The following is a 13,513-nucleotide window of genomic DNA, read 5'->3' on the forward strand; positions in this document are numbered from 1 at the left end:
AAACCCTTTCGTTTTGCGAGTTTTTTCGTTGTTCGAGGCATTCGTCTTGCGGGGTACCACTGTAAAGGCTTGACATATTTCGCTTTGCATGTCACGAGTCTATCTCATCTATTAGTTTCACCTTTTAAGTTGAATTACTGAAAGAAAGGAACCTTTCCACGATATTCTAATTTTTCGAGTTCCACCATACATTTCCACCCCTTCTGCAGGCCTGCTGCAAGAGATGGATTAAGGGTGCGCCGCACATTTCACCTGCCGCACAGGGTTATTATATCTGATTGGCGTATAGAGGCAGCCCTCTGGCATTTGAGTCAAGGCATTGATCTTCTGCAGAGTGTTCCGGACGTGCCAGGAATACTTTGCTGGGCGATGCAGCAGGCGCCCGACCCCTTTCTCCATCCCCTTCCTCTCTCCCGCCTGTTTTGGAGATGGCAGCCAGCTCCTCCAAGGGTGGGGAGGGTCCTTCTGGCCTCCCTAGCGAGGGGGGCGAGATGCACCAGCGGGGCACCCCGTAAACGTCCTTGCGATACGTCCATTCTCCTCCGCTGGCACCCCATCCGTCCTAACGATGGGCATGTTGCTGTAATTATGGCTTGCGACAGTCCCGTAGTGTGATGCAGCAGAAAAAGCCTACTGCAAATATTATTTTTTAAAAAAATGTATTTATTAACTTTTTTGAAAACATCAACAACATACACAAAACAAACCAATGCTGCAATTACACAACACAAGAATTACAACTATACTAAACATACTACAAAATACTAAAAAAGAAGAAGAAAAAATAGAAAACACAAAAAAAATTTGTTAAAAACTGCTTCTTTCCTTAACATTGCTACTTGACTTCCTCACGTCTGTCCTACCCATCCTGCGTTCACTGCCAATCATCTTAGTAATTTCTTTACATCATACAAACCAGATTTGCAAAAAAATTCTTAACTCATTATTTCACATTTCCTTAGCACTTAACATAATTCTGAATCTACAGTCTAGCATTTCTTCCAAACTCCTTCTAAATTTCCATCTTACTATATTTCATAGAATCATATAATCCTAGAGTTGGAAGAGACCCCAAGGGCCATCCAGTCCAACCCCCTGCCAAACAGGAAACACCACCAAAGCATTCCTGACAGATGGCTGTCAAGCCTCCGCTTAAAGACCTCCAAAGAAGGAGACTCCACCACACTCCTTGGCAGCAAATTCCATATTGTTTTCAAATATACTTTAAATTTCTTCCATTCTTCTCTCACTGGCGTCGTCCCTCTGGTCACGGAGTTTCCCGGTCATCTCAGCAAGTTCCATAAAGTCCATCGTTTTCATCTGCCATTCTTCTATCGCTGGAAAAGTCTACCGCGAATAAAGGCTGCGTCCACCAGAGGTCAAGTGTCCAGATCAAAGGAAGCAATAGTTCCTCTCTGTATTCTGACTCTATTCTGGGGTACCATGCCCAGTTCTGGGCGCCACCGTTTAAGGACGATATCGACAAAGCTGTGCAGAGGAAGGCAAACAAGATGATAAAGGGCAGACTTCTGGGCTGGGGCGTTTTGTTTCATAGAATCATCGAGTTGGAAGGGACCCCCGAGTGTCATCTAGTCCAACCCCCCTCCCCCCCCATGCAGGAATCTCAGCTCAAGCATCCAAGGCAGGTAGCCACCCAACCTCTGCTTAAAACCTCCAAGAAGGGGAGTTTGTATGCTGTCTTTTATTTTAGTCAAAAATAAAAATACAAGAACTCTAGCCAGGCGGGAGATCAGTTTTAAAGTCTTCAAATAGTTTTATTATTAAGCTATTGGAACAAATTCCGGTTGAAATAAATTCCATGACACTTTTTAAAGTATAATAATAATATAATAATAATAAAAATAAATAAAAGCTTACTCATAACAAAGGCCAAACTGCGAGAGGCAGTGAAGGATAGGCGTGCCTGGCGTGCTCTGGTCCATGGGGTCACGAAGAGTCGGACACGACTGAACGACTGAACAACAACAACAACATAACAAAGGAAAAAAAGAAAAAATAATAGAAAATAGAAAATAAAAAATTACATAAATTATAGACTTCCTATCTTTTCTGATGAGCATTCCTTTCTGCTTGCAAAAGTACTAAAAACATTCTAAAAACCCGGATACAGCCTCAATGTATAGCATGTAGTTATTTTTAAAAAGTAAATTGGAACTGTGCTGTATAGACTTAACTGGGAGGCGACAAAAGAGACTGAGTTATATGAAAGACGAAAATGACATGAAGCTTTTGGTTTCAAACATCTTATTTAGTTTATGGAATTAAAAGGTACAATATGGAAAATTTGTAAATTATGTAACTGACAGTACATTGGATGTTATAATAATGATAATAACGGATTGAATAATAAAAAGAAGAAATAAATCCCAGGACATGGCCCTGTTTCGATAATTCTTCACCGGCTAGATTTTCATGGTCAAGGTGTACCAATTCTATGTATGGCTAATTCTATGTACACCTGACCATGAAAATCTATCCGGCGAAGAATTATCGAAACAGGGCTTGTCCTGGGATTTATTTCAACTGGGATTTGTCCCCATACCTTAACAATAAAAACTGTTTGAAGACTTTAAAACTGATGGCCAGAAGTTGAATTTTATTTTTGACTTCTGGATATCACCAAGAAATCCAATTTCTACGGTCTTTTATTTTAGATCATGCTGTGATGGATGTGGAAAGTGGTGAATTTGGCTGTGTGTTTGTTTGTTTGTTTCCCAATTCCTCACATGTGCAGTTGTGTATTCCCCCCCCCCACCATGGTTTGTGACTCAACATCAGGAAGAACTTCTGACAGTAGTGCTGTTTGACAGTGGAAGGGTCTCCTTTGGGAGATGGTGGTATTTAAGCAGAAGTTTTGGATGGCCATCAGTCCCTGGATGCTGGAGCTGAGAGGGGGTTGGACTAGATGACTCCTGGGGGTCCCTTCCAACTCTGCAATTCTATGCATTCCCATCACCCAGGATCCCTGGCCTGGGTTTAAATTGAATAGCTGGTAGCTGCCTATAGGCAATTAATCCGAATATAAAAAAAATCTCCCTTCCCTGGCCTTTTAACATGCCAGAAGGAAAAGCTAGGTTTGGGCTTTTAAAAATATAATAATACTACTAATAATAATAATCATATAAGGTGTAATAACCATTACGGTGAGATCCTTCTCTCTGCCAAAGACCTATATTTCCAAAGCTCAGGTACCTATTGAATCCCGGACCCCTATCTTTAGGCAACCCCATTAACCTGCTCCCCAAATTACGTGTTCCTTAATGGCTTACAGTTTGAGAACACCCCTCCACTCCAGCTTTGCAGGTTTAGCACGTAGGAGGCAAGTCATTTGTGGAAAATTTCAAAAGCGCTCTTCCGACGCCCAGCCAGTCCCGTCATTGTTCACTTGCGGAATTAGGCATCTCCCCCCCCCCCTCCGATCGTTGGAAGCCTCCCCCCCACCCCCTTGAATGCACCAAATTACGCCCCTCCCAAGATGAATGACTGTGTTATCTTCCTCTGAGTCAAGCGAAAATATTACCGGTGACAAAAAATGGTTTTGTTCTGCAGAAAAGCTTGGTGGTGGGGTGGGTGGGTGGGTGTCATTTTTATTGCATTGCTGGAGGTTGCGGGGGGGGGGGGGCTTTTTTTAAAAAAAGTTTGATGGCTTTTTAGGAAAAGGCACCTGGCTTCGCACCTGTATCAGCTAGAAGAGACCCCCCCCCCCGGATTCTCTCTCTGAAGAAGCGGGGTCTGTAATTTTTTTGGGGGGTGGGGGGGTCCTGCCGCTTTGACCCGAGGCGCTGTAGCTCAGTTAAGAGTGCCAGACGAGGACCTGGGAAAGAGACTAGGTTCCAGAATCCCGCCACGAGCTCGCTGGGTGTGAACCTCTGGCCCAGTCCCTGCCTCTCTGAGCCTAACCTACCTTCCAGGGTTGTTGTGTGGATTAATGGGGGAGAGAACCACGTTTAAAACCGTTGTTTAATGTTTCATTGTGTTTTCATATATTCTGGAAGCTGCCCAAGTGACGGGCAGCCCAGTCAGATGGACGGGGTACAATGCAGCCGTACCCTGGTTTTCAAAACAGCTCAGTTCTCTCAAACGTTTCGGCTCCCGAACGTCGCGAACCCGGAAGTGACTGTTCCAGTTTGCGAATTTTTATTATTATTTTTGGAAGCCGAACGTACAACGCGGGTTCCGCATCTTCCGATTGGCTACAGGAGCTTCCTGCAGCCAATCAGAAGCCACGCTTTGGTTTCCGAACGTTTTGGAAGTTCGGACGGACTTCGGAACGGATTCCGTTTTACTTCCAAGGGGCGGCTGTAATAAAATTATTTGTTATCATCACCGGCGTCATTATTATAATTCTGCATGCCACCTGGAGCTCCTTGGAGGAAAGGGGTGCAATATAATCTGTGGATTCCAAGGTGGGCCACACGCCCTACGGGGGGGGAGGGCAATTTGAGAATGAATTATTAACGGAGAATGGCCTTTTAGGCTTCCTCCATGTGAATAGGAGTTCACATTTGAATAATAATAATTATTATATGTCACGGGGAGGGGGGGGCACCAGGATTTTAGAAGATGCTGAGGTGGGACATGGCCCCAGAAAGATTGGGAACCACTGATATGAGTGCAACAAATAAATGAATGAAATATAAAGTCGTCATGAATATCCTTACTGGATAGCATCATCCTGCACGAATTTTGTCAGCGGACTTTGGACGCAGGTGTGTTGCTGTTGTTGTTTTTTGTCTAAATACCGTATTTTCGCTCCATAGGGGGCACCAGACCATAGGGCGCACCTCGTTTTTAGAGGAGGAACAAGAAAAAATTTTTTTTCTGGTTTTCTCCTCTAAAAGCCCTGTTTTTTTGAGGATCAACTAAAAGTTTTGCAGCTTTTTTTTGCAAAGGGAAAAGCCCTGGTTTTTTTGAGTATCAGCTAAAAGTTTTGCAGCTTTTTTTTGCAAAGGGAAAAACCCTGTTTTTTTAGGATCAGCTAAAAGTTTGCAGCTTTTTTTGCAAAGGGGGAAAAGCAAAGCTCCTTTTGCAAAGGGGAAAAAGCAAAGAGGAAAAGCTCCGTTTTATGGGGTTCAACTCACATTTCTGCAGGTCCTAAAGGAAAGGGAGCCTTTTCTACAGTTTCCAGACAGATAATCTAATCAGCCAGTCACATGTCGCTGGGGAAACAAACAACCTCCCTCTGCAGCACATTCAACAAGGAGGGCGGGGCTGAAAGGGAGCCGGGGACTCTCTCCCCGATCTCTTGCTGATCAGCTGCTGAGCGGGGTCCTTTCAACACCCCCTTTTCTCTTTGTGAAATAAAAAGCATGATCCTCTTTTGGCCCCTGGCAATTCAGCTCCAGGGACACCATTCGCTCCATAAGACACACAGATATTTCCCCTTACTTTTTAGGAGGAAAAAAGTGCGTCTTATGGAGTGAAAAATACGGTAGGTCTTCCAGGGACTTAGAGAGAGAAAGAGAGTTACTGGCACCCAAGGGTGCCCAGCGCAGGGAGGGACAAGGCTGGTGCCCCCCCACGCTTGCCTCTCCTCCAGATGTTCTGCCGCCACCCCCCCTCCCCGCTCCGTGAAACCCCTGGCGGGACCCTCTCCTGACAGCCGTCTGTTCAGCCAGCTGCGGTTTTCGTCGATAAGGCTTTTTGCCCCCCCCTTCAATTCCTTTCCTGCCCCTTGGCGAGAGGCATCTGATGAATGCAGAGCGGAAGGTGGGGTGGGGTGGGGGGAGAAAAAGGTTGTGAGCATCGGGAAAACGGGTGCAGGTAGAAGAGAGCTTGGCTGTTGGTAGCCAGCTCTGGGTTCGAGAGGCTCATGGGAACACAGAAACGCGAGCGCTGCAACTCGCGGACGGAAGATTTGGGACACATACAATACAAATCCTTCTTCGCGCAGCGAACTATGGTTGGCTGCCATCTGTCACGGATGCTTTAGCTGAGATTCCTGCGTTTCCGGTGTGTGTGTGTGTGTGTGTGTGTGTGTGGACTAGATGCCCTTTGAAGTCCCTTCAAAACTCTACATCTTCTGGTTGTATGATTCTTCTCCAGGCTAAGCAGACCCTACTGCGTTCAGCGTTCCTCATAAGATCAACCACCGCGTGCTGCTTCCTTTGTGACGCTGCAGCGCCGCTGCAATTTTTGCCCGAAGCAGAACCAAAGCTGTCGCCTAGTCCCAGGGCATGTGCAGAGTTGCAGCTCATCTGAGCTTCTCCCTAACAGCGGCAGGCAGTTCCTCGGGTTAACTCCCTGCCATGTCAAGGAAAAACGCTTCCCTCTGCCTGCCGTTTCTGTGATCCTCGCGGGGGGCGTTTTAATGAATACGCCTGCTCTCTTGTCTCCCCCCCCTCCCCGCCCCTCAGGTTACAATATCAAATGCGAGTACAACCGCCCACAAAGAAGGGGTCCTCCGGGAGGAGATGTTGCTTCACAGCCAGACCAACGACAAAGTCTCCATCAAGGTGGTCGTGCAAGCTAGGGTGATGGGTAAGTGTCCCCGTTCCTCAAGCCTACATTTTTTTGTGGGGGGGGGGGGCTGGGGAAGCACTCGGAGGACCCTAAAGGCTCTCGCCACTTTTCCACGAAAGTCCTCCTTCACACAGCACAGGGTTAAACTGTGGAACTCCCCGCCTCAGGAGGCAGTGGTGGCCGCCAGCTTTGAAAAGAGGCGGGGCAAGTTCAAGGAGGAGAGGGCTGCCCATCGCTGGCGTTCAGGATGGCTGTGCTGTGGAGGCAGTAATGTGTCACGGACTGGTTGGACGCAGATTGGGGGGGGCACCAGCTAGGGAGCCCCCAGGGGAAGAAGGCCCAGAGCCCAGGGACTGGTGGTGGGACGACGATGAGTGGTCAGAGGGAGAAGGCTGGGAAGAGGGGATGTCGGAAGATGAAGAGGTAACAGGGCTCCGTGAGCGGGGGAGAGTCGGTGGCAGAGAGAAGTCCAGACTCGGAGGCAGAAGATGAAGCAGGAGAGGAGCGGGGCCAAGAGGCAGAGAGGAGTCTGGCTGAGGAAGAGTCACAGTTGTCTCCCCCTCCTGCTGAGACCAGCTCCCATCCCTGCTGGTCTCCCAGGACCAGAAGAGGCATGAAGAGGGCGGAGGCGAGGTTAGCTGCAGGCAGGCACAGTCTCCGATTGCCTGGGGAAAACCCTGGAGAGGAGGGGGCTTAGGCAGCTGTGGGGAGCCAGGGACCCTCAGTCTCAGCAACTGCTTCATGGTGAGGGAAGACCTGCCGGAGATGAGTTGCTGTGCTCATTAGGCCTGACCCCCCCTGTGCAGATCCTGCTTTTGCTAATAAAGAGTCGACTCCAAATGGCTCGGTGCGATTGAGGGCTGTCTCGCTCCTTTCACAATGCTTCCGAATCCCAGTTGCTGGAAACGGCAGGACGGGAGAGTTGCTCTTGTGCTCCAATCCTGCTTGCGGTTTCCCATAATGGGCACCTGGTTGGCCATCATGAGAAGAGGTTGCTGGACTAGGTGGGCCATTGGCCTGATCCAGCAGCCGGCTTCTTATGTCCCCTTTCCCACAATCCATCCTGAGCTTTGCACATCCCTGCATGACCACCTATTCCGCTGTGAATCCCACATTGCAGGGGGTTGGACTGGATGACCCTTCGGGGCCCTCCCAGCTCTGCAGTTCTGTGATTCTGTGACTTTTTTTGTGGTGCAAAATTTCAGCTCTTTGGCTGTGCCCAGAAGGTCCCGCTGTCTGCTGTGACATTGCTAGCTATCCTTAGGCATCCTCTCTCTGCAAGCGTCGGTGGGTCAGCCCTGGACTCCCGCCCCCCCCCATTTTAACGCATAAATCACTGTTAACTGCACCCACGCACTGGCTGGGTGCCCCTGGGACATGCCACCTCTCCGCATCTGAGCCCATACATCCCTGAATTAATATCCTCTGCCCAGGAAATTAAACTTGCCTGCTGTGTGTTGGAAGATTTATCTCTCGGGGTTAATGAGTGTTTGCTGGAGGCGGGGGCGTCAGCGATAAGCCCCCCCCCCCGAACGCTGCCTCCATCCCTTGATCGCGGGAGATCAAAGCAAAGATTGGAGAGGGAGAAACGACTGCGGCGCCGTTTTAATATAAGCGCCGGAAAGGAGATGAAATAACAAAAGGGAGATGATGTAGTGGGTTTCGTGGCTGCATGATGGCTATAACTGCCAACTGGAGGTGGGGCATGAAGTTATTTTCCAGCTACCCAAAATAACCTTTCTTTTACAAGGTAGTTCTGCCTACCGGCGATTTTTGGAGACCCTTTCCCCTTCCCTGTGCGGCTTGGCTCGCTTGCACGAGTCGCCTCAGCAGTTTTCTCTCTGCTTTCTGGCCGTCGTCGCTGCCTTGCATAACGGGCCAGAATTGACCTGGAAACTGCAATTACCATATTTTTCGCTCCATAAGGCGCACCGGACCATAGGGCGCACTTCATTTTTAGAGGAGGAAACAAAATAAAAAATATTTTTTCTGGTTTTCCTCCTCTAAAAGCCCTGGTTTTTTTTTGAGGATCAGCTAAATGTTTTGCAGCTTTTTTGCAAAGGGAAAAGCCCTGGTTTTTTGAAGTTCAGATAAAGGTTTTGCAGCTTTTTTTGCAAAGGGAAAAGCCCTGGTTTTTTTAGGATCAGCTAAATGTTTTGCAGCTTTTTTGCAAAGGGAAAAACCCTGTTTTTTTGAGGATCAGCTAAAGGTTTTGCAGCTTTTTTGCAAAGAGAAAAGCCCCGGTTTTTTGAGGATCAGGTTTTACAGCAAATGTACAAATAAATTATTATTATTATTATTATTATTATTATTATTATTATTGGCGTGTCCTGTCTCTCCTTAGCTCCCCCCCCCCCCGGAGCAGCATTTATTTATTTCTCCAACGCTGCCTCTCTGCTTTGCCTTGCAGACCGCCACCATGGCACCCCCATGCTGCTGGAAGGGGTCAAGTGTATCGGGTCCGAGGTGGAGTACGACTCGGAGCAGAGTGAGTGGCACGGCTTCGACTAGGCCTGCCCCCCCAACCCACCACCTTCTCCTCCTCCTCTGCAAACCCCACTCGTCCTTTGAAGGGTTTTCTATGTATAAATATTTTCCGGTTATAAAGAGCCCACCCCAACTGTTCGCTGCCTGCCTGACGCAGATCGTGCCTGTTTTGTGCCGACCCCCATGGCGCTTGTCTTGTGGGTTTTTTGGGGGGTGCTGCGCTTAATCCCCACCCTCCCGCCGGTTTCAAAAGGGCGGTTCTGTGGCTTAAGGCGAGAGCCGTCTCTCCGGCCTCCAAACTGCGCCTGTGGATGTGTGGCTTTTTGTCTAAAAGACCGTGCGCTCCCCACTTTTCGCAAGCAGGCGCACATGCGCGGGGGGACCCCCCTGTGCCCCCGAGACCAGTTGTGCATGTTGATTTTCCTTCAGGTTTTAGCATCGTTTCGCTGCCCCCGCAAAAGCGTTTGCTGCCGCCGCCCTTTCGCGAGGACCGCGCCCGCCGGGGGGCTTCTCCTCGGCTCAGTCTCCCAAGGGTTGCGGAGCTTGCAGGAGGGGCACAGAGCGGGAGTGCGCCAGCTGTTCGGCCGAGGCCAGCGGCCATCTCAAAACAGCCAGCGACTGGCTGCTCCCGAACAGCTGTTTAGTGCTGAAAGGCTGCTCGGAGGACGAGAAATCTGTGTTCCTTCAGGCGTTCGGATAACTTAAGGTTTCGCTGCGTTGCTATAGATAGGTCGGGACAAGTTAGAGGAGCCTTTGCCAAGCCGGCGCCCTCCTGATGTCTTTGGGCTGCAACTCCCGGGTGATGGGAGTTCTCGTCGGAAACATCTGGAGAGCGCCGGCTTGGTGAGGCTGCATCACTTGCTGGGGATCAATTTTACCTTTGGGGTGGCAGCCCATTATTTTTACTTTGAACGGTAAAGGTGGGGCCCCCAAAGGAGAAAAAGCTGCCCGGTTGCCCTGCAAGTGTGTGTCCCCCCCCCCAACTCCCGTTTCTGGGAAGGTTTGTTCCCTCCAAAGGCTTGAACCCTCCGTTGCCTTTCCAGAGATGCCCCGAGCGAATCTCTTCTCCTCGCAAGCCATACGGTGTCTTGAAATCCCCGCGTTACGGAAAACCCGTGTTTTGTCATCTCTTCCTTCCTGCTGCAGTTTTGTTTTGTTTTTTAACGTCTTTTTCCGTATTCAAGATTTGGACCCCCTGGCACGAAAGGAGTGAGTTGCAGAGAAGACGCTGCCATTTCCTAGCGAAATCCACCCCGGTCGTTAGAATGAGGTGGCGGCGTGGCTTAAGAGGGCAGGTTCAAGAGCTTTGACTTTTGGATTCCGCCCCAAAGCGGTTCCCTGCAACTGGAAAAGTAGCTCTTCAGGGAGCGAGGCTGCCATAGACTGATGTGCGAGATTTTTTACTTTCTTCTCCCTTCTCTTTTAAATTTTATTTTGCGTTTTCCACTACCCGCAGCAGAACCTCCTGTTTTTTGAAATAAAAAAATCTGCTCCAGCGGCAGGAGGGAGGCAGTCCGATGTGCTCCTGCCTCGGCACCCCCATAACTAGACCACTGCCCTCCCAGGAGCAGCCCTTCTGGAGCATTAGGGAGGTGAGGGCGCAGGATGAGACCCAAGGCTCATCCATTCTCCATGGCTGACACCTGTTTCATCTGTCTGAGGTGGGCACCCCTCCAGTGTTGCTGGACTCCCATTGTCCCTAACCATTGGGCCATGCTGTCTCAGGCTGCCGGGAGTTGAAGCCCATCGACATCTGGAGAGCTGCAGATGTTCTGTTCCCTTGTTGGAGCCTTGTCTTTAAACACGGCGCTTACTCTCCCAGATGTGTTTTCTTAGCCATTCTCTTTTTTCTCTCGCTTTTTTTTCCTTAAAAAAAAAAAAGATTCATAGTACAAAGACCAGGAATGTGATATAGTTATGAAAGAAGCCAATGGGTTTTTATGTGCCTATACATATACATATACATATTATATATATATTCAAATAAACTTGTGTTTTTTTGGGTTTTTTAAAGCAAAAAAAAAATCTCTAAGGAAAACAATAAACTTCAGTTGGAACAAAGAAACCTACTCTGCTGTCCTGTGTGTGGAATGACTGGGGTGGACTACAACTCCCATCAGGCTGTGCTCCCGCCAGTACCGCAAAGCGCCTGAAGGGGGCGCCAGGTGGCAAAGTCGAATCTTGTGGGTGGGAGGCCAAGGAGTTGCTCTGCTGCCACCTACAGGCTGGAGCCCAGTTCCAGCATCACTTCTTGGAGCCTCGTCTAGGTCAGTGGTCCCCAAGCTGGGTGCCACTGCCCCCTGCAGGTGGGAGGTGGGATCGCCCAGGGTGTGTGGTTCCCCCCCCCCTTGTTTTTAATCATGCATTTTGTGTTTTTATATTTTGTTTTACGTTGGGGGCCATCCTGAGATCTGCAGATGAAGGGCGGCATGTGCATTAAATAAAGTGAGACAAAGAGGCAAGGGGACATGACTAGCAGACCTTGAAAAGCTGGTGGCGCTCGTTCATCTATTACTATGGGATATTCTTCCCTGACGGGCTCCAGGCGACTAACAGATAGAAACCAAGAATTGCTAAAACATAGAAAGAAACGAACATTGCAAAACAATTTATCCATAGCAGAATAATTAAAACTATACGCACATCTAGTTTGCTGAAATAAGCACACTAGCTTCAGTTGGGCTTTGAATAAATGTTGCAATTAATGGCTGTCGTTTCTGATGTTCACTGCGTGCGATTCTCTTCCTTGATGGGTTGTGCAAACCGCTATCCGAATCATGCTTTTCGTAGGGGAACCAAGACGGCCGTGGGCTCCAAAACTTTGGGGACCCCTGTCTAGTTTGTTCAGGGTCAAGCAGCAAGAAAGCAAGTCATTTACCTGCTACAGGTGGGTAGCCGTGTTGGTCTGCCATAGTCGAAACAAAATAGAAAATTCTTTCCAGTAGCACCTTAGAGACCAACTGAGTTTGTTCTTGGTATGAGCTTTCGTGGTGCATGCACACGAAAGCTCATACCAAGAACAAACTCAGTTGGTCTCTTAAGGTGCTGCTGGAAAGAATTTTCTATTTTATTTTACCTGCTGTTATTCCCCATCCACCCAGCAGAACTCAGTTGACTGGCGTCGTTTCACTGCCCCCAAAATCCCTCCTGGACGGGCGTGAAATTGCTTTTCTGCTTCCTTTTAGCTCATCTGCTGGGGATCCTTTAGCTGCAGCTCCTGCATTGCAGGGGGTTGGACTAGATGACCCTCGGGGGTCCCTTCCAGTCTTAAGAGTTCTATGATTCAGGAAGCCAAGAGTACGTCTGCCTGCCAAGCATTCCTCCTGCCGACCAAGGAATTGTAGAGTTGGAAGGAAACCCCCCCCCCAAGGGAATCACAGCTGAAGCCTCTATGCCCACTCGCACGAAACTCTCAACTCGCAGAAGAGGAAAGCAAAAATCACTTCTGTTTATTTTTCTCTAATAAAGCCATACTGGCCGCAACAAGCTCATGAATGTCCACCCGTTCTCCCGAGGGAGAGGGAGAGAGAGAGAGAGAGTGTGCGGGTTTATACACAATATAGAAAAATAAAATTTTGGGGTGGATTCCTACAAAGCGACATATTACAAGCATTCAGAAGTGGAGGCAGGACACAGGCTCAAAGGACAGGCCAGAAAAGCTTTTATCAGGGTTGGAAGGGAAGGGTGGACAGTTTATTCAGCCAGATCTTCCATAGGACGGTGCGATCCTGCCTGGCTAGTTGGAGGGCAACAGATGGTTGGTGGAGCAGTGAGCAGGGCAGCTAAAGGGGCTCCGAGGTGGGGGTGTGGTGGGGGTGTCACGGGAGGCAGTCAATTTATTCCGATTTCCTCCCCCTCCTTTTCCTTTGCCAAGATGCAGCGGACACAAGCAGTTCTCAAGAATCGAGCATCAGTCGTTGAAAAGCCCAGACTTTGAAGAGACAAGCTGGGCACTTAGGAAAAAAAATCCCATTTCCAGGAGGCAATGTCCAAAAACTAGATATACCTGTGATTCCCCCCCCCCTCCAGTTCTGCTTACATCAATAGAACTAGATGGAAAGGACCTGCAAGGAGCCGATCACTGATAAGACTTCTAAAAGTAAATATAGCTCTGGGGACTCAAGATGGCCAGGCTACAGCTTTGGGTTTTGGGGAGCGGGCAAAATATTGCCCTAGTGACCAGCCTCTCCTCCTTGCTCCCAGCTGAATACCGTATTTTTCCTCCATAGGCGCACCGGACCATAGGCGCACCTCATTTTAGAGGAGGAAACAAGAATTTTTGTTTCTGGTTTTCCTCCTCTAAAAGCCTGGTTTTTTTGAGGATCAGCTAAAAGTTTTGCAGCTTTTTTGCAAAGGGAAAAGCCCTGGTTTTTTTGAGGATCAGCTAAAAGTTTTGCAGCTTTTTTTGCAAAGGGGGGAAAGCAAAGCTCCTTTTGCAAAGGGGGAAAAGCCAAAGAGGAAAAGCCCCATTTTTATGGGTTCAACTCACATTTCTGCAGCTTCTAAAGGAAAGGGAGCCTTTTCTACAGTTTCCAGACAGATA

The 13,513-nt window shown here is 48.6% G+C and overlaps 1 protein-coding gene across 1 annotated transcript in view; it reads left to right on the forward strand.

The window, feature by feature from the left end:
• C9H20orf27 (chromosome 9 C20orf27 homolog) overlaps positions 1–9,129 on the forward strand; it is a 39,038-nt gene extending 29,909 nt beyond the window's left edge. The window contains 3 exon segments of the mRNA XM_033161089.1: positions 6,378–6,400; positions 6,402–6,501; positions 8,894–9,129. Coding sequence (XP_033016980.1) covers positions 6,378–6,400; positions 6,402–6,501; positions 8,894–8,994 — 224 coding nt within the window. The 3' untranslated portion in view covers positions 8,995–9,129.
• The last annotated feature ends 4,384 nt before the right edge of the window (positions 9,130–13,513 follow it).

This window comes from Lacerta agilis, chromosome 9 (assembly GCF_009819535.1).
Source record: "Lacerta agilis isolate rLacAgi1 chromosome 9, rLacAgi1.pri, whole genome shotgun sequence".
Taxonomy (NCBI): domain Eukaryota; kingdom Metazoa; phylum Chordata; class Lepidosauria; order Squamata; family Lacertidae; genus Lacerta; species Lacerta agilis.